Source organism: Protopterus annectens, chromosome 8.part0 (assembly GCF_019279795.1).
Source record: "Protopterus annectens isolate FY-2018-M chromosome 8.part0, PAN1.0, whole genome shotgun sequence".
In the NCBI taxonomy this organism is placed as follows: Eukaryota; Metazoa; Chordata; order Ceratodontiformes; family Protopteridae; genus Protopterus; species Protopterus annectens.
Window position 1 is genome coordinate 1,421,013,871 of NC_056741.1, and position 22,188 is coordinate 1,421,036,058.

At 38.1% G+C, this 22,188-nt stretch overlaps 1 protein-coding gene across 1 annotated transcript in view; it reads right to left on the reverse strand.

Moving 5' to 3' along the window:
- LOC122808494 overlaps nucleotides 1-22,188 on the reverse strand; it is a 666,541-nt gene that overhangs the window by 639,454 nt on the left and 4,899 nt on the right. Inside the window, exons 3-4 of the mRNA XM_044079450.1 lie at nucleotides 18,749-18,886; nucleotides 9,746-9,948 (exon numbers count right to left, since the gene is read on the reverse strand). Of these exons, the coding sequence (XP_043935385.1) occupies nucleotides 9,746-9,948; nucleotides 18,749-18,886 (341 nt within the window). The remainder of the gene's footprint in view (nucleotides 1-9,745; nucleotides 9,949-18,748; nucleotides 18,887-22,188) is intronic.

Here is a 22,188-nt window from a genome sequence, read left to right on the forward strand (position 1 = left end):
ACATACAGGAAAGTGAATAAGGCAGTGTGAGAGCAACATACAGGAAAGAGAATAAGGCAGTGTGAGAGCAACATACACATAAGGGAATAGGGCAGGTTGCTACCAGCAGACTAATGTCACACAGAAACAGCTGTAAGTAGGCACCCTGAGAAGATGCTTGTAGCTCACAAAGTGTTGCGTGATACCATTCTAAACTATTTCACTGATCACTGTTCAAGACCCATTAAGAACCTCAGGGCACTAACATTTGGGACAACACCCACAGAATCTCTGTGGTCATATGCAGGTAGAGCTGAAACTGTTGTTGCATTGCCTGCTCCAACATGCTCTACTCTGTTGTAGGTAAGGGTCCCTTTTGCTTGACTCTCATAATTTTCTCTTATCAGGTAGTGCAGGGGTGAGTGTTTTATAGTCAATGCTGCTTAAACCCCAGAAGAGGGACTTATAGCTGTAAGGAAATACAAAGCAGACCAAAGGACACGATACAATAACTGTAACAATCCTTACAGCATCTGCAGTACTACAGCAAAACCTGCATTGTTTTATATCTACATCAAAGACCCTAAGAACAAGCAGAAAAAATATATTGTGTCCACAGCTTATTAATGTGCATGTCACCTAAATAATCTAAGGCTAATAATAAAATAGATGCACAAGGTGGAGTCATGTTTGCATACCTGGGGAGTTTTGAATATGTGGGGGTCGGGGAATGCATGCAATGGAATATACACATGCTGTGTGGTATCTATGCTGCTAGTCAAACTCTTCAGGATACCAAATGCCCTCCTTCCAGCAGTACAAAGCACTGCACGTATTAGGCTTATATGTGGTGGATGGTGAGAGGAGAACTCACATGCAGCTGTAAATGTAAGTGTATATCATCATAGTGGGCTTGATCTATAGTTCAGTGGCTCGTGGAATACCTCCAGCTAAACTATGCTATGGACCAGAATGTAGAACAGACCACAAATAATAGCTTATAAACAAAGTGAAGTGGCAACCTTTTGGAGTAGTAACAGAGATTGTGCCTTACTGGATACCTGACCCATTGAATGTATGTACTGCCCTATCATGGTCCAAATGAACCATGTACTATCCTCGCCAATGTGCAGAAAGAGACATACTGCTATACTGCTGGCACTGCTACAATACAAGAATTAAGTTATGCAATCGCATTCATATAATCATTACCCATGTTGCTTTAATTATTTGAGCTCTTTCCAGCTGACCAAACAGTGCTCCCTCTTGCACCTTGCTCCCAGAAGCTGCAATATGATTTCCCTAAATTAATATTAATATTATGCAGTAGAAAAAAAACATTGATGTAGCTTTTATTTGTCATATTTCACAGTTTCTACTTTGTGCAAATTGTTTCTCTTTCTCTCTTTTTTAACTATGCTTTGGGCTAGGAGAGATCTGGTTAGTTCACCTGCTAGTGCAGTATACTTGGTCTCCTAAAATAGTTTATGTGAAATAAAAATGAAAAGAAAACCATTCCTTTACAGTGGACAGCTAGCCAGTTTTAGCAAGGCAGTCAGTCACAGACTTGGTTCTCTAAAAGGCTTGAGAAGGTAATGATTCTACAAACAAGTAGCTGTAGCTTGTGGAGCTATGATGCTTTTACAAATATGGAGCAAAATTAGAAGAAGAATATATTCTAGATGGATAATTAATATATTTTTAGTGGCATTTTTTTGCATTGGGTGTAAAGTCTATGGATTCTATAGACCAGCTTTAATTGATCTGTGACTTTTTTGTCATTAACTGACAACTGCACTCCAGAGTTACACCAAACTCCTACATTTGTTGCTCTGATGTTACAGCTGCAGGACAGGGGAAGGACCTTGGGCCACAAATACAAGAACAACTCAACAGTCAGAATTTTTCCACAGATTTTTTTAAGTCCTTTTTCTGACCATGCCCAGTACAAACATCAATTTCTATTCTAATTTTCTTGATCCTATGTATTCACCTGACACTCAGGGACTTTCTGCTTCAGTGGTGAGAACCTCCAGACAAGGCCAGGTAGTTTTAGAGGTTATTTATGCTCTCATTTACATAGAACAGTGCAAGTAATGAGGGTATTTGTATTGTAGACCCAAACCCCACCCTTTGTGGTTGATGTAAGTGCCAGTGTCACTGCAGGGGCATACTGTGTCCTCCTCTTCCATGCAAATGTACTCACTCACATACAAATGAGGACTTTTGTCACCATCTTGATAAGCCAGACCCATATCAGCCAATTAACTGCTGCAGCTTCATTGCCTTCATGTTTCTACTTGTATGTAGTGAAACAGCCAAATGCTTAAGCAAACTCTGTGCTAGGATAGGCAAGCCAATACTGGCCACTCTGTCTTACCACCTTCCCTGTTTGGCTTTTCTAGCATCTGTGCTGCAATGCGAAGTTGAGTTGTATGGATCATAGCTAGGGCTGTATCACTCTAAACAACAGAGGAATACAATCTTAGCTATATCCCTCTAAACAACAGAGCTAGGCCTTTTCCAGGCTGAGTAGTCCCTCCTCTTTAACCCAAAATGCCATGATTATCCCTTCACAATTTGTTATATAGCAAAGTTATCTGGTGCATTGTATAGCTCCCTAACCTGATGCCCTCCAGACTCTAAAAATTAAAGTCTTCTCAGAGTTGAGGATCAAAAAAAAAATCTGCTCTGAAACTGTAACAAACCACTTGCCATAACTCTACCAAGCAGCTTGCTGCAAGTAAAGTGCCATGCAATATGTGCATCATGTGACAAAACCCCCAGTTCTGAATGGTACCACTGCACTTCCACAGCATCATCATCTGATGATTATGCCCCCTAAGACTTGCAACCAGGGCAGCCACCCCCTGTTTACCTCACCCTAGCTCCACCTCTGTGCCATTATAACAACATGTAGTACTGCACAGAAAACCTAGAGTGACTGCTTAAATATTTGTCTCCTAGAAAATGTAGATTTAGGATAATATCATAGCCCTTACAGCAGGTTGTTTGTTTACCTTTCCTGTATCCAGCAACATTTTTTGCCTTTGTTGACTCAGGCCTCCAGCAGTCATGGCCTCTTCCATTAAAAAGTGAAAAAGTTGGCCTGGTGCAAACAGATGCCCCTAGCTTGCAGGCGCACATAATATATTATCCACTTGAGGCCAAGCCATAAGCTCTACCACTAAAATGTTTTGAGCTTGACAGAGGTTAACATGGATCAGTGTTCTACCTTGGTTTGCACATATATATATATATATATATATATATATATATATATATATATATATATATATATATACATATACATACATACATGTGTATTTGTATATATATAAATTGTATTTATATATGGGTCTATTGTTTATAACTGAACCACCCTAATGTTCAATGTAAAACACCAACAAAAAAAGTTTGTTCATACACAATAGTGAAACAAACCCCAAAACAATATTATTGAGAGAGGAAAATTATTTCCTTTCCTGATATTAAAACTAGAACCTTCCATATCACTAGCCTCAAATTTGTCTGAATAGTGGCAGTGTTACAGGAAGGTTTCAATGATATTAAGGTGTAAGGTTATTGCTGGGGGAAGGGGTAGCATTAGGGCTAGGGTTAGCACCCATTATAAAAGAGGGAAGGGGGCTGCTTTTGTAGGAAAGTCTTCGGTTACATAACACACACTATGAAAGCTGGCTACAGGTATGAGATGCATAGTGCAATGTGTCATCAGCTGTATCAAAGGAACAGATTCATGCATTCCAAAGTCACCTTCAACAGTGTTCTGTGTCTTTGAATGCACAGTGTTGTAACCATCTAAGCCATAGGCTGGGGGTTCCAAATACTATTCTCATCATTCATAGTTCCAAGGCACATTTTACAATAGCTGCAACATACAACAGTGAACACCATTATGAGTAGCTTGCTATCTACTTCAATGAAGACAGTGTATCCTGGCATTTGCAGTTAGTAATGCATCCACGTGCCAAGTCACCCTGCATAAAACAGTAGTAGAGATCACGTTTGTGAACTGTGGGATTCATGGGCATTGTTTGCGTGGTCACAGATGCATTGCATGTAATATGACCTAGCCAAGCAATCCAACATTAGACACAATAACCATTACCAAAACAAAGAAATCTCACATTTAGCAAAGCCTAAATGATTTTGGAGAAAAATCAATCTGTTGACTGGTCAAAAAATGCAACACAACTGCACTGCTGTGAACCCCTGTACCACCACCACATACAAACTTTCATGCACTGACTTCCTCAATGAGTTCAGCAATCTGCCACACATCAACAACACAAACATAGCATCCTCACAGCCAACTATTCCACTTCAAAAAGATTAGAACTAAAGAGACTCAAACACAATTGGACAAAATACAGATAGATACTCCCCCAGGCTCAGAGAACCTAGCCTCTTGGTTCATTAACCTTTGTAAGGACTTCATCTCCTGTCGTCTCACTCACATATGCAACCTCTCCTTAACTGATAAGATTATGCCTCAGATACAAAAAAAAAAACAGCAATAGCCACCCCTATTCCAAAACTATCTAAGCCAAAAACTTCTTTGCATTACTGTCCTATCTCAAGACTTTCTCATTACTTCCCACTTTGGATCAAGTACTAGAAAAAAATGATCTACAACCAAATTACTGCTTATTTACAATAATACCATCTTCCATCTAAGAAGCAACATGGATTCTGGTCTGGATGCAGCACCATAGCAACTCAGTCACAGATGATATCCTATCCAGTATGGACAAAGGCAACCTGACAGGCGCCATTTTTACTGACCTCTTAAAAATCTTTGATCTAATTGACCATAACTTACTATTTCATCAATTAACTGAAATATGCAGTAGTGACAAGGCAAAACCTTGGTTTGTAGACTTCCTCACCAATAGATCCTTCAAGGTAAAAATAGGCACCACCACCTCTAAAACAGCTCCTTTTATGAAAGGAGTCCCCCCAGAGTTCCACTTTAGCCCCTCTGCTCTTTTCCATATTTATCAACAACCTTCAATCTGATCACCCTCAAATACCTTTAATTCTTTATGCAGGGGACATGGTCATTGACAGGTAAAACATATCTCACTCTGTTATACAAACTCAGCTCCAAGATGACCTCCAATCCCTAAACCAGTGGCTAAGAGCCCAGAAACTTATACCTAATCCTCAAAAACAAAAGCAATGCTATTTGGAACCAACCTGAAAATAGCCAAAGGGCCCGGCTTCCTTAATATTAAAGATGCTATTAATACCACAATACAAACTACCACATCCTCCAAATACCTTGGCATTTGGCTAGACCAGTATCTTAACTTTCAACTTCACATTCAAAATTCATGTAAAAAGATGAACACATTACTTTTCTGGGAAAACAAGCTATCGCCTATTCTGTCCAAGCCAGCCAATGCTGCCATAGGCAAAGGAATAATCTTATCTCAACTAAAATATGAACTACCCATTATAACTGCTGCCTGAAAGAAAAACTTTCTACCACCTTACAAACCATTTCCAAAAAATAAAGGCTATTTCATTAGTAACTCCCTCATTAAAGAACACTGCTGCCTAACTCTCACCAAAGCTAAGGGGGTCTTAGTACATTTGACAGCCAGCCTCCTACTAGAATCATTCATTTACAAAGTCCTTTCTCCTAAGACATCATTCCACTCACTCATACATTTTTCACCCCCCCCCCCCCCCCACACACACACACACACATACATTCTCAGGGGTATCTCTCGATCTCAACCTACCCTACTAACTCCAAGAACTAAACTTTATTCCACTGACCATGCATTCGCCATCCTAGCACCTAAACTATGGGACTCCATTCCTTTCTCAATCCACAATGTCAGAAAGTACTCTGGCTTCAGGCAACAGCTCAAGGGACACCTCTTCACCCAAACAAAGTGCATCTGCAGTCACTCAGGTCATATTACATGAACCCTTCAGCTCTCTCACACCCCTTTATTCTGATTTCATCCTTTCTTAATCTTGTTTTGTTATCCCTTTACTTATTCCCTCTTATTCGGCCTACTTACCTCTTCTCTTGGCATCTGTCTCATACGTATCCTTTCTACTACTCTTCCCTCTACATGTCAGTCTCACCTTTGCTCTGTCTTCTCCCCATGGAATCCTTTCTTGTAACTATTCTGAATTGCCTCTTCTAATAACTTCATACCTCTCAATATAATGATATGCTTATATCCTGCCATTTCAGTTATTATGGCTACATCTTATCGATGAAGCTCTGCTAAGCATAATTCCATTTTTCGATAAATGTTTTGTGCTTCTTAAATGAAATACTCTTGCATCAGTAAAGATATATATATATATATATATATATATATATATATAGTTGTTTTTAGCATATCCTTGTACCTGTAAATATGTTTTGTTCATTTCTTAGGAGATCCTATTCACCAGGTCTGTACATGCAAATGGCCCACTGAGATCAGTGCACTACCCCAGTAAGCAAATATAAAAAATAAATAAATGACTGAATGAATGAATGAATAAACAAATAAATAAAATACCCTGCACAATACATGCATCCTCGCAGCTGATGACATTGAAAACCTTCCAGTTCACATATGTATAGCAGTTGGGACCTTGATGGCAAGGTGGATGAACTCAATGACCACAGGATGTCAGGGAAATGGGTTGTGTTGCAAAATTCCAATATTGTTATGGTAAAGTACTCTACTATGCTGTCTGTAAAACTTATAAGTGTTCCACTGTAGGATCCATGAGGCTAATGCCAGAGAAATACAGAAAGTTCTCTGTAGGAAGGCTGGTTAATTCTACTCAAACTTTTGTATCCACTGAGACATGCAATCCACACACCCTCTTTCAATCCATACATGGGCAGCACATCTATTACCACTTTTATGGTGTCCCTCTCTCCCGCTCTCTCTCACTGTCTGCACAGTAGTAGCCAACAGTTTTGCAGTTGTAGACGTGATGATATATTAGCCACTGGTAGACTGTACTGCATCATGAAGGTTAAAAATGTGGCCAGTAACATTTGCTGATCATCTAAGGCTGCTGGTATTCCTAGCATAGTTGCCCAAGTGAAGTTTCAATACACCAAGAAATCCTGACTTTCAGAATAACTGCATGCCATGGTTCTTAGTTCTGAATTTATAAATCTATAAATCACTCTGACATGTGTAATATGATCATTTAAAAAGACAGTGTCTCTCATTAAGATGATAATACACCTGCATATCGGTTCGTAGGTTCATAGGTTGGTACTAGGCTATTGGCCTAGGGCCTATGCAAGCCTAGCCATAACAATTCCCTGGATATTTCTTCCCATGATATTTACTTCTCTGGACCCCTGTCTAGCAGGACGACTGACATGATCCCCGGGATGAATTTCCTATCCCCCATCCAATCGTCAAGGTTCTTTTTGAAGATGGCCAATGAGGTGCACTGCTTCACATGTATGGGCAGTCTATTCCAGAGTATGGGGAGTCTCTGGGTCAGGAACCTATCCCTCCAGCATGTTTTGTTCATTGTGATGACAAGGTTTAGATCCCTGGAGCATGTGACTCTGAGGGATTGGGATTTCTTTAAGTAGAGCATGTCCAACAGCTCAGGGTTTGACATGGCCTTGTATGTTAAGCAGAGATCGCCTCTGAGCAGACAATATGCCACAGAGTATAGTTGGAGTTTTTTTAGATGGTCAGCATATGGCATCTGCTTTAGGCCTGTGATTCTTTTAGTGAGGTATTTCTGTGGCCTTTCCAGCTGTTACAGACGTCTTGTGAGGTACATACCAAACGGGTCATTATATTCTATTATGGGTCTAATGAGGGATGAGTACAGTGGGACAATGACCTCCTTTTTTCTGAATGAAAAGCCTTTAGTGATGAGGTGTGCCACATAGAAGGATTTCCTGACTGATGTGGCAATGTGGTTATCGAAAGTGAGACCACTGTCCACCTGTGTCCCTAAGTCTCTCATCACATTTTCAATGTTTAGTGTCCTGCCACCTATGTGGTAATTCATGGGGACATGTTTTTTTCCAAAGGGGATAACTATACATTTCTTGGCATTAAGCTTGAGCCCATGGCTCTAGCACCAGGCATCTGTTTCTGTAAGGCCCTTTTGTAGAATATCCACATTATATGGGGATTCGATAATGGCTCCCAGTTTGCAGTCATCTGCGAACTTTGTTAGCCAGAGTCCCTTAGTGTTGGCCTATTCTTCAGAGAAGTAGATGCCAAACAAGAGTGGTCCCAGGACTGAACCCTGAGGTACTCCACTTGTCACTTGTCTGGAGCTGGATTTGGAGTCGGCTACTTTTACAGTTTGGGTTCTGTCAGTAAGCCAGTTGGCAACCCATCGAGTGAAGTAGGGATTTATGCCCAGCTTAGTAAGTTTATCTATGATTCCAGAGTGGGGGATGGTGTCAAAGGCCTTGGCGAGGTCCAGATAGGCTGTGTGGCCTGCCTTACCCTCGTCCACAGCTCTGGAGACTAATTTGAAGAAGTCAATCAGATTCAGGAGACAAGATCGACCCTTCACAAACCCAAACTGGGTGGGGTCCAGTGTTTGAAGGTTGCCAATGTCTTTGTTTATAAGTTCCATGATAATGCATTCCATGCCCTTGTAGATCAGGCTTGTCAGATGGATGGGACGGTAGTTCCCGGGATCCAAGGCAGATCCCCCCTTGTAGAGTGGGATAACTGTAGCTGTGCACCACTCAGTGGGCACAAAGCCTGAGGTGAGGCTATGATTAAACATGACACTTAGTTGAGGTGCCAGTTCATTTTGTAGTTCATGTAGTACACAGCCTGGGATGTCATCTGGTCCCATGGATGCTGTATTCTTAGCTTTGGAGAGTGCAGTTTCTACCTGTGTGGCCGTGATTACCGGAATTTGGCAATCTTTTGGTATGGAGATGGGCCCTTTAGGGGGTGAAGTTGGCACTAAATCGATCTGCCAGGATATTGGCAATATCCTCGGGATCAGTATATTTAATGGATTCTGTTTATATTTTTCTGTTTCTTTTATTGATTCACAAATTTCATAAATGCTATATATAGATATATCTACACACACACACACACACACACACACACACACACACACACACACACACACACACACACACACGTGTGTGTGTGTGTGTAGTTTCATTTAAACATTTTTATGTACTTGTATAACTTCATGCTTTGTGTTTTTAATTGTTCACTTTTGAAGTTCTTTGATTGGTTCATTGATCAAGTTTTTGTAACTGTTTAGTATTTTCTTGCTGTTAACCCCTTTATGCTCTTTTCTGAAGATGTCTGAATAAATGTAAATAAAAGATCTAAAGCAAATAACTTGAGATGCCTCTGTTCTTTATAATGTGTTCTTGGCTCATTACATGTGCTTTATGAGCACTTCACTGATTTTTTATGCCCTTGTTTTTTTTTTTTTTCTTGTGTACACATTCTGACTCACAGAAATGTGATTTATATAGATTCAGCGGAGCTCATCATGTGCATATGTAGTTATAAATGAACAGTGCAGTCCTAGGTGATTGCTGCAACCAAATGAAAATGACAACATTTTATCAAGTCACCCTTCAAATTGCTATTCAATTTGTACATCAGATAATCATTTCTAAAATAATGGAATAGTTACAGCTTTTGGAAACAAAGTCTAGTTAGCTAAGCAGCAGTATTTCTATGGCAAAAATGTATAACTGCAATATAATAAATAAAATAACAGTAATAACGTAGTTACTGCATACCGTTTGTGGTCTGAGTTGGAAAGTTTACTTCTGCTTTCCCCATTGCTATTCAGTAACCTTAATGCCTCACCGAGGTTAGCAACAAATGTTACGTAATGTTCCTCTCGGAAATACCAGTCATCAAGCATTAACTGATATTGTTTATTAAGAATTTTTTCATATTCGGACCCAAGTTTTTTTCTTCTTTCAATTTCCATTGCAATCTGGGAATAAAATGAAAGTATGAGCTTACAAGGACTGTTTTGTATTTTTGAAATGCACACATATATCAGATCTTGATTCCAATCATACAAAGCATAGACAGATTTATACACTTGGACGTGTTTCATGCTTCAGGGAAAAATGTTGAAACTGCAGGAAGGAAGGAATTTCAGTGTTCTGTCTGTTGTTCAGTATTTCAAAGTATACTTTTCAGATACAGAATAAACTTATTCAGAACCCTACAACAATATTTTCTAAACCAAGCTGATATGTAATGTGTATGAAAATCTGCAATAGGAGACAAATAATATGTTTTTAAACTTCATCTTTAACTTGTATTCCAGTTTTAATAGGTCCTACTACAAGTACTCAAGTCCCAAACATTTGAAGACTAGTGAATCAAGGTCAGGGTCTCAAGGTTGTACAGGCTGCCATTAACGTTTGAACTGAAATATGAGTTCAGGCAAGTGGTTGCTGCACCCTGCTTGAAGACACAATTTAAGGTCATGCAAAGTAAGTGTGACAGCTGTAGGAAAGAGGAATTTTAGCATTAAGGAGTGAGAAGGGAGTTTTTGAGTTAGGGAGCTGGAAGTGATTTTTAATTTTATTTAGCAAAAGGGGGGTTATAGGTTTAGGAAGTTTAGGGTTATGGAGCAATTGAGAAATTTAAGTTTATGGAAGCAGGGTTGGAGGTTTAGGTTTAGGGAATGAGGAAATGGGTTAGGAATTAGGTGGGAATTTTAGGGTAAGGGCTAAGGTTTTGGTAGGGCTACATAGTTTAATAAGCTTGGGTGGCAGGAGGACTAAATAGTTAAGTATTATTGAACTAGTGGGAGTTAGAGCAATTACCTTTTTGACAAGTGGCAATGAGTAAGTCATGAAGTAATAGCATGTGAGCATCTGCAGTAGACCCATTTTAACAAATATTATAAGGCTACAAGCCAAAAAACCCTTATACAAATAAATCATTACATACAGTAGGTGAATGAGGCTTTACTACTTGAAATGATAAATGAAGCACATGACCTAAATGATTCAGTCCAAAATTCAGAAAGAAAACAATAACGGCATTTTAGAGACCAAACAATTCAGTTCTAGTGCATAAGGGCAAAATTGTCATCTTCAGCACAAATGAACAAACTAAACAAAGAACCAAAACTTCACATGGTTAAAAGACAAAATCTGTAAACATCCCCAGCACTACTGAAATATGAAAAATCAATCTGTGGATTTTTTTCTTCCTAGTAAACTTTTGTGATTTCTTTTAAGAGTATCAATCTTTCACAGTTATTAAAACATGTAAACAACCTATAATAAACAGCAAAAATTGACAACAAAACACATGATGAGTGTTTCTGCCTTGTGGATAAAGGCTTCTTTAAATCATAAACATGTTTTCTTTATTTGAAACAGAATGAAGAAGTCATGACACCTCTGATTACCATCTTTAACAAATTACAGGAAAATGGGATTGTAATTGGGGACAGGAAGAAGGCACTCATGAGTCATTTTTACAAAAGTGGGAACAAGGTGGATGCATTAAAGCTTGGAGCCAAAAAGTCTGATCTCAACATTTGGAAAAGTAATGGAAGGATGTGTAATAGAAATCACATCGGGTTACACATTGCATGAATTCATGTAGGAAGTGTATGTCAGACACTTCTAATAGGTTTATATTTCAACAGTTCTTCTTTATGCTAATGTCAATTGAGGTGCAAGAATGTAAGAAGATTACATTCTTATTATTATTGCTATTGTTATAATTATTATTATTCTATTATTAGTAGTGTATTTTTTAGTAAGAGATGGATCTTGGCGCAGCAAGCCACAAGCCTTCCAAAAGATTATGAGTGTTGTTCAGCACAGATTTGCATACACAACAAAATGTCATCAATTAACTAAAGATTACTGGGTCCATGAGGCTAATGCCAGACAAAATCCAGGGTCAATAAGTGGCCTGGGCAATGGACAAACTGAATGGTAATGGAAAAGCTTAATGATGCATTCCCAGCTCACGTCTGATTAAGGGGAGGTACATATGTCCTGGGATGTGCGCCCTGAAAATAATTCCCAGTGGAAACCAAAGATGTTTGAAGGCATCTGTTTACAACATGGGTGGTGCTGTGGGGGATTGCATTATTTCATGAAAGAAGGTAAAAAGCCTTAGCACCACCTCATTACATGCCCACATTTGGGGATCTCACAGGATTGTAACAGGCAGTGCAAGAGCTAGCCTAATGAAATCACCTCATGGATGCTTGGATGATAGCTACAATATTATCTGCTGTTATCCAGCTGAAAAATGAGAGCAAGTAAGTCAATGTGGTTGGCTAGATGTTTAGTAGGTATGTTGGGTCCAAAAATATATTTAAAAGATAACTAAAAGCCTACCTGGATTATTGAATGTTAAGAACTCAGACTTCTCAACTAATGTAATAGGGAATAAGAAAAAAGAAAAGACTTGTAAATAGATTTCTTTAGTTTGGGTCAGCAAACCAATAAAAAGTGACTGTTGATATTGCCTCTCTTCATTCTTCAGCATCTTGAAGCAGATTCACACACCTAGTCTTTGTTCCTTCAGTTTATACTAGACTGAACTGTAAAGTTAACATTCTTTTTGCCTGACAAGAACCGCTGTACCCTACTTTTATCAAAATGTTTAGATATATAAACTCAGTCATGGCTAATCATGTCCACTCTGAAGTAATGAAAGTTGCAGATTGACCCAGATTAAGTTTAAGCATTTTGGCAGTCCTGTAAACTGAAAATGGTATAAGTGTGCAAAAAATCAGTGTAAAATCTGCTTTGTATCTGCCTATGCCAGTTACTGCAACACAGACAAACTTCTAGACTTAAATACCTCTGGAGTGTAAATATAATCTTGCTTTAAATCTCCAAATCACAATGGAATGTGTGGAACCCTCTTCTCTCTTAACACCAAGGAAGTTCCATGCCTCTTCAACCACTATGATGAGACCAACAGCCCCCACCCTCCTCACTGCATGCAAATCTTGGCCAAGCAAATGGGGTGATACTCGAAGGTTTCATATGAGAATGGTATATGCACAAGTAACACTCAAAATACCAGTGCACTAATCCGATACATAAATATGGCATGTTAGACACAGGTGGTACATTAGATTCAATGCTTAATAATTCCACTTATAACAGCTATGACTTTCACTCTCCAATAGTTTGGCTTCACTAACCGATGGTAGATGAGATTTGCAGGGAGAAATCCATCATTTCACCTTCAGTAGATTGATTCTACATTCAGATCTGCAAGGGGAAGAAATCAATTATTTGTATTTCTCAGTGCATTTTTTTTTTTGCCTAAAAGTGAGTACCCTAGATCTATTTGGAGAACTGGAACACTTTATTTTTGCCATGACCTTTCTTGCCCTCTGACATTTTAGTGTGTGTTCCAGTATTAACTGCTGTTTTCTTTCACTTCTTTAGGTGCAGTGCCATAGCTGGCAACTCCTGCTCTCCACCAGTGCCTTCTCAGTGGTAAGCAGAGTATCAAAGCAAGCATTTTCTTCTGTTAGGACTGAAAACTGAGAATGTGGGGGATTTTCTTGACAACTGGTACTATAGGGAGTTTAGGTTGTGTTTAATAGCCACCCTTCTTGTCACATCACTGAACAGGAACAAAAGCACTTTAGTTATTAAATAGCGTTGTGCTATAACCTGAAGCAAGTCTAAACACTGAATATGTAATCCTGCACAATGGGTCAAGATCAATACTTCTCCTAATGGTCAGTGCAGTTTTGGACACACACACACGCACACACACACGCACACACACACACACACACACACACACACACACACACACACACACACACACACACACACACACACACAATTACATCAACATGTCTATGTAACTTCATTTGGACACAGCCGCAACTGTTGATTTGGTGTATTTACTCAAATTTAGCTGGGTTTTGCTTAGTAAGATTCACCCTAAATTCCTCTTTAATGAAATGAATTGAGTCTTTACCCTTTTTTTCCTTCAGGAAGGACCAAGTACTCATAAATTATCACACACCAAAACATTGCTAATATTTTCACTCTTGAATTCAAGGCCAATGTTCCATAGTTTGAGTATATTTGGTTGCACCGATTCACCATTGTGACAAAGTTCTGTTACTTGTAACAGTGGCTGTATCAGTGCTCTATTCTAGTCAACAAAAGATAAATAAATAAAAATAAAAAAATATTAATAATAAAATAAATTAATTACATTTATAATTTAACTTCTAATCAGCGTGCTCAGCCTGGTGCTTCGACAACCATTGATCAGTAATGTAAAACCGCTGCTGCTCTTCAATGTACTGGCTGCCTTCAGCCTACTAATATTTTGGAGCAGGTCATGAAGCCCCCCTTATAAAGGCAACTCAATATCAAATGGATAGGAAACCACAAATTTGCCCTTGGTTTAGTACCATTGTCCCTTATGGATAGGGATAATGTAATTCTCTGCCTGGTGTTGGATTATTGACAGTAGTGTAGTAGGTTGGGGTGAAGGGGGGGGTCTACCCAGGCTGAAAGTATTAGGGGACATGATTGGCCACCCATTCCATCATCATGACTCTTTAAATGCATACCAGCTTTTAAATGTTGGTATTTTATTTGTGGTCAAACCTGAGATATGTAGTGTTCTGTGTGTAATCTAAACTCAGTTTACTACAGTGTAAAACAAAACACATTTCTTTCCTTTTTATTTGGTTTTTAAACCTGAGTGATGTAGTGCTTTGTGCGGAGTATACATTCTAGCAACTGCTTGCTACATTTGTAGCAAACAATTTGCTACAGTTTAAAACAAAAATATTACTTTTTTGTAATTAAAACCTGAGTGTGGAAGAGCTCTGTGTGGGGTATAAACTGTGGCAAGCACTTTGTTGCAGTTTAAGAAAAACAACAAAAATCATTTATTTTTTAATTAAAAAAAATATTTTCTTTTTTTCAAATAAATAAAATGTGAGGAAGGTGGGTCAGGGCAGGGAGTAGGACATGATTGGCTCCTACATTTCAGGAAGAACAGCTATCAGATCACAGATCTTTTTTTTTTTTTGTTCTTCCATTGAAGATCTGGTATAGGAGGGAAGAGTATCTAGTTACCTGGAGCCAGTACACCAGTAGAAGTAAGGAGCATACTGTTTTTTTTTTTTGGTTCGTTTTCCAGTTTGACAGCTGACAGGATGGAGTACAACTTTGTGGGATTGGCACAGGGTGATAGCTAAGTAAACTACACCTCAACTTATTCTTTCTCAAATTAAACGCACTAAAACCTTTGAAGGAATGTATGACTAAATTTCTAAAGATAAGTTCAAGCACAAAAAGGGTAGAACGAGTAGTAAAGCGGAGAGTGGAATTACAAAAGCAACAGCAACAAAAAAGTATTCTCTCCACAACGTTGAACCAAACACAATTTATTAAAATGACAAAGCTTTCGGATATACAAACAATCCTACCTCAGTGTCTTGCAAAAATTAAAAGCTCAAGCTAGTATTTATAGTAAAAACATGTGACTATAAATACTAGCTTGAGCTTTTAATTTTTGTAAGACACTGAGGAAGGATTGTTTGTATATCCGAAAGCTTTGTCATTTTAATAAATTGTGTTTGGTTCGACGTTGTGGAGAGAATACTTTTTTGTTGCTAGACTTCTAAAGATGCCAATGGATCAGTAGTCAAGTAAGTACCAATAAAGCTATAAGCCTTAGCAGTACACATAACAAGCTTTTAGAATCCTGTAAGACAGAAAAAAAAAAAAAAACTTTCCTTAGCCCTAATACATGTGGCATTCATTTCTGGTTTGCCTTCCTTTGACATGTGGGCCCCAGCTAAAGGCAAATTAGTTAAACCACTCTGAAGATTGTGCCAATCAGGATTTAGACCCTTGAGTGCATTTATGGAACATCAACTATAAAAAGCCATGAGCTTTGTGTGCAGTATTGATCTCCATGTCATAAAAAATTATAGTTTTGCTGCAGAATGGAAGCCTATAATAAAAAGCTACATCTACATGCATTCAGACGCTAGTCTGGTACGAAAATAAGCATTTTGCATGAGTATAAGCCCCCCTGGACTCTATAGTAGGGCAAGTCACCTACACCCCTCCCCCTTGTATTTGCTAACTTAATGGTTGTGCAACAATGGGGAGAATATCCTTATAATGATACACAGCTTTTGCACAGTGACCCTGTGAATCTAAGAAGCAGCATTACAGAAAACAGAAAGCCGACTTCAGTCAGTAAGAGATGCTCTAAATCTCAAAAGGATCTAACAGGAACAGCAATCATGCCATGACTAAAAGATGAAGGAAACACAAAGTAAATCAACAGGGCTAATTGAAAGTGCGTATCTGAACTATGGAGACAGATACTGAATGTACAAAACACATCTCATGAACAAAACATATCTGACAAAATTACATGACTGAAGACTTGATCAAATATGAAGTAAGTGGTTCTATTACTTGGGACCAGCTCAAATTTCAAAGGAATGTTGCTGTGCTATTTGTTTTTATGGTGAAGTGTTTCCTTGTATCATAACAGACTACACTTCTACCTTTCTAATTATCTATTTATCTACATTTATATCTATCTATCCATGTGTATATCTATCTATTGCTGTAACACTATCTAATATATCTATATGTCTACCTGTGTATCTATATATCTATCTGCCTATCCATATCTATATTTATGTATATCTATACCTATATCTATATTGATATCTATATCTATCTATATCTATCTATTTATATCTGTCTATATCTATGTCTATGTCTATCTATACCTATCTTTCTATCAATCTCTCTCATATATATATATATATATATATATATATATATATATATATATATATATAAATCTATATCTAACTTTGTATAAGTAGCTTATCTATGTATCCGTCTGTCCATCCATATCTATCTGTCTGTCTCTCTCCACCTAGCTAGCTACAATATATCTATATCTACATATATCTATATCTATATTTATAGCTATGTCTATATCTGTATCTATATCTCTACCTTTATCTCTCTCTCTCTCTATCTATCTATCTATCTATCTATCTATCTATCTATCTATCTATCTATTATAGTTTTTTCTCATATAATAATTCCACATACCTACTGGACAGGAAGAGCAGACTGCCTGTAGTGACTAGGCCTGTTTCAGGGGATTCAAAGGAAATTAAAAAATTTTACACGCTTAGAAAGTTAACCATTTGGTCAATAAACGTACTGGAAATAATCAGTGCAGAAATTATGTGCTAAGCCAAATCTTGATTGTTCCAAATGTACACTGTGTATTTGAGATGGGAGAGGTGATTCAGTCTGTTCTGTAGAATGCTTCATACGCAATATGTTTTCTTTGGGGAGGTCCAAAGTACTTTAGTAATACACAAGGACTCAAGGGTCTTTCTATGGTTTGAAGGATGCCTAAGAACTTATGATCAAGGTAGTTTAGCTACTCATGCTTAATTACAATTGTCTTTCAAAAAATATTATATCAATTCATGGACACATAAACACATGTTGTCATATATGTATATATGTACATATGTATACATGTGGGTTTATGTCATATTATCAGGTTTTCAAAAACTCAAAATTCATATGGCTGAGACTATATGTTCGAGTTTCCAAAAAACTCAAATGTTAAACAAAAATCTATGTTTTTGTGATCACACTACACTGGGGAAAAGGGTAAATTCCTCATTAAAGTGTGTCTGTGTACATTATGGTACAGTGAGGCTCTGGAATGAACCTACTTCCCTAATGTAGTGAAATGTCAGCGTTTGTATATATAATTTGCAGGGGGTGTGGGGGTTGTGGGGGTTGTGGGGAGTTGCTTCCCTGCATAAACTTGTTTTTTTTAACATATGAGTTTTCAGAAACTTGAACCTATGGTCTTAACGATATGAATTTTGAGTTTTTGAAAATGTGATGAAGCCCCCCCCACATAAAACTGCTTGTCGACCAAATGAATTGTCGACCAAATAAAAGTCGATCAAATGGCTTGTCAACCATGTGAAGTAGACCCATATATATATATATATATATATATATATATATATATATATATATATATATATATATATGGGTTCCATACACTAGATCGAATTTTCACTAATTCGAAATAGTGCATGGAATGCTCACTGCAGCGAAAGTGCTCTTAATCGAAAGTGCACTTACACGATGTTCAGTACAATGAACGGGTGTTGTACTGAACTTCCGTGCAATACTCACAGACCTTAGGGTTAGGGCATGGGTCATAGTAAGGGGATAGCCTTACCATGACCCGTGCCCTAACCCTAATGTCCATGATGACTGCAGCACAGTGAAGGATATAGCAATGTCCTCCACTATGGTGCGATAGTCACGAACCTTAGGGTTAGGGCATGTGTTAGGCAAAGTGGATAGCTTTACTAACTATCCCCTTACCCTAACCTGTGCCCTAACCCTAAGGTCCGTGACTATTGCACCATAGTGGAGGACATAGCTTGTTTTTTATGTCCTCCACTGTGCTGCGGTGTTTTCGGTGATGTGCGCTTACCTAAAAGTTCACTTTCGTTAAAGTGAACTTTCGCAGAAGTGAGGCTTCCTATTACAAGTTCAAAGTAGTGAACTTTCGTTCTTGTAGTAGGAATCCATGTATATATATATATATATATATATATATATATATATATATATATATATATATATATATATAAAATATGTGTGCGCAGACACGTGTATTTGTTCATTTATATACATCTCTGGTTTTAACTCACCCATGCTTACCTCTTGTTTTTTGCTTTCATAGTCCTTTATCAGGGTACCCTTTAAATATGGATGTTGTCCAGTTGTCTTCTGTTTTGTAAACCAAAGCTCTTTTAGCGAAGCTACCTCATCTGCAATCTTCTTGTAGATTATTTTTGTCTTGAAAGAAGAGTAAAGATAATATTACTGGTTGTAAATTACATCTGTGTTTCTTTGTGTCAATTATTTTTGGACAATAAAGACCACTAAAGAATTTACAGATGTGTTCTATTCTTTGCTCCAGTCTAGACTGAGTGATTTATTGATTGATTGACTGATTAACTGATTGACTGATTGCCGGATGCGGCAGGAACTGGATGCATGCACAGAGTACCTTATTTGCTTTCTAAGAAAAATAATTGTGTGTCTGGTTTGGACTTTGCTTCTGTGTGGCTTCCAAACTCTAAAAGACTAAGGCATCTTTCTGGATGCTACAAATAATTCTTTACAACAACAGACCAGTGCTTTACATATACTCCCATAACTTTCCAAAAGTAGCTATAGTCCAGAATTCCAAATAAGGACTCGTATGTGGTTGTATCTGAAGGAAGTGCATGAATGTATGTATTAGGGTACAAGGCTGCTGCCAGGTAAAGGCCTACAATCTTTGCACTCCAGGGGTATACTCCCACTGCTGTGTATATTGTAATGTACCTCGGCTAAGGGCTTCCATCTCAATTTCTATTTGTTCAAACATTTTTAAATTCCTGCAATGACCAAACTTTGCTATTAGGTTTTGTAATGGGCATAGAGGCCCTATCGTTGTCCTTGTGGAAAAGCATTGCATTAAGTCACCTTTGAGTTAACCATGAATCCCACCCCCATCCCAGGTATCAGATGCTGCCACAGTCCACTGTCTACCTTACGTACTCCATTTTCAGCTGTACTCTTCTTCCTCTCTCACAGTGAAGTGATTCTTCCTCAGTATATCACCTTTACTTTCCCTTGCAGCATTGCTTATCCCAAGCTACCAGAGTCTTCCCTTGTACCCCATTAGCCCATCCCCTCACCGTTTTGGTGTCCCTCCATTTAATTCTCTGTACAGCTCTATCGCCCTTTTATTTTAGGGCTTCCCAACCGCATCTCTGCCTTAGTCAGTCCATCAGCATTAGTAAGGAACAGGCCATGGATATTTTAATTCCTCAGTGAAGTTCTCAGTGTCTGCTTTAGAAATTTAGAGTATATATATCTATATATATATATATATATATATATATATATATATATATATATATATATATACAGTTAAAATATAAGGATAGAGAACGCACTGAGGAGATTTTTTTGTGACACCCATTAAACTCACACAGCAAGTGGGAAGGATGGATAGAGGAAGAAAAATAGAGTACATGGGCACATATGTTGCAGTTTAAGAAAAGACAGCCAAGTCAGTTATACAATTATTACTTTTCAGACATGGTGCTAAGCACATATGTTGTAGTTTAAAGAAAAACAGTCAAGTCAATTACAGATTTTTTACAATAATATTTTTATTGATAATTTTATTGAAAAGAAACAGGAATTAGTAAATATTTAAAATCATAACAAAAGCACTAGAACTCTCTTTCTCCCCCCCCCTCTCTCTCTCTCTCTCTCTCTCTATATATATATATATATATATATATATATATTTTTTTTTTTTTTTTTTTTTTTTTCTTCAAGGGTTCCATTTTCATTTCTGAAAGACAAAAAATCTACAGTTGTGCTTGAACTAGAGAACTACAGAATTTTTACATTTCATAAATGTTGGTGGAGTCCTTGAATGCTTAATGAGGGAATAACAGAATCCAAGCCTATGGAGTGATGGAAGAAAGCTTGGGTAGGTGTTAAAATGAAAAATAGGAGGTTAGGATTTGGCTATGACATTCAAGAGGACTTGCTGGGCCTTTGCAATAATATTCTGGATCTAGCTGTTAAAATGCATCCTTGTTGTATTTCTCATTGTCTATTGCAAAAGGACTGCAGTCAATAACCCTCACTCTAGTGTTTTGGCAGCATTTTTCAAGTCCTTGAATTTCAAAGTGTTTTAAAGCATTATAAATAATACTCGACCTTCTGTTCATGAAGGTATCTTAAATAACTTTTAATGTTAACTACCAGGACTAGACCATCTTTAGTATGGAGTTTCAAGCTAAATTGCTAAACTGATAGCAATCTAGTTGTTGCCTGCTTTTCATGTAAGACAAATAACATTTTCATGGGAACTTGCATTAATCTTTTGCAATGTAACCTTCAGAAAATGTCATCTCCTAACCTTTGTCCTCAAAGTCATGATACATATGATTTAAAAAGTAAAAAGTCAAAAGAAAAAACAAGCATTGCAGCAATCACCCAGCAACTGGATTTATAGAGTATGCCTGCAGGTATGGTTAATAAGCTTTAATGGGATAAAAGGATGATATAAAAACATTACATATGATTTGGTGTTAATTATCACACTAGTAATAGGTGACTCAATAGTCAGGCACACTCATGCCCCACTCACTTGGCTGGACAAGGAGAAAGTTACTGTTAGCTGCCTACCGGGAGCCAGAATGCTCCACATAACACAAGCACTCAGGTCACTCCAGAACAAGTACAAATATGAATCTGTCATTGTTTATGTTGGTGTGAATGACCTGAGATGTACCTCCCTGGACTACATTAAAAGAGACTTGGAAGAGCTCTCTGATTCTGTAGCCCAGGCGGGTATGACCCTGACCCTGAGTAGCATCCTGCCCTCACCAAGAATGATACCTCAGTATAAAGAAAAAAATGATCAATTTCAACAATTGGCTAAGCTTCTGGTGTCATTCAAAGGGGATCCAGTGTCTGTCAGCCTGGGATGACATGCTCGACAAGCCGTGTTGCTTCGCAAGAGATGGCTTGCACCGGTCACCCCTTGGCTTTCAAATACTGGCCAAGGCTCTTGCTGCCCCCATAGTGCCTTTTTTAGGCAAGGCTCAAAATTCAAACCCACCACTGTAAACAGCACAAGTAAAAAATAGAGGGTTATGCTACTCAGCGCCAGGAGTTTAAATCTCAAAATGCATGCGCTCGAAGCACTCCTAAGTATGGAGAACATCGACATCTGTGCAGTAACTGAAACCTGGTTAAAGGCTCCAGAGAGCACTCCAGCACTACTGGGCTACAACTCATGCCACAGATTATGGCCACAGAATATGGACCGAAACACAAAAGGAGGGGGTGTATCCATATTCATCAAGGATACTCACACTTCCAGGTTAGTGGCGCAGCATGATACCTCTGAGATCATCCATGTGAAACTAACATTGGGTAAATCTGCAATGCAAATTGTGGTCTGCTACAGATCACCCTCCATGACCCAGGACCACCACTCCACCTTTCTGGAGACACTGGAAAACATGAAGGTCCTGCTGAACACCCTGATATTGGGTAATTTCAATTACCCTATCATTAAC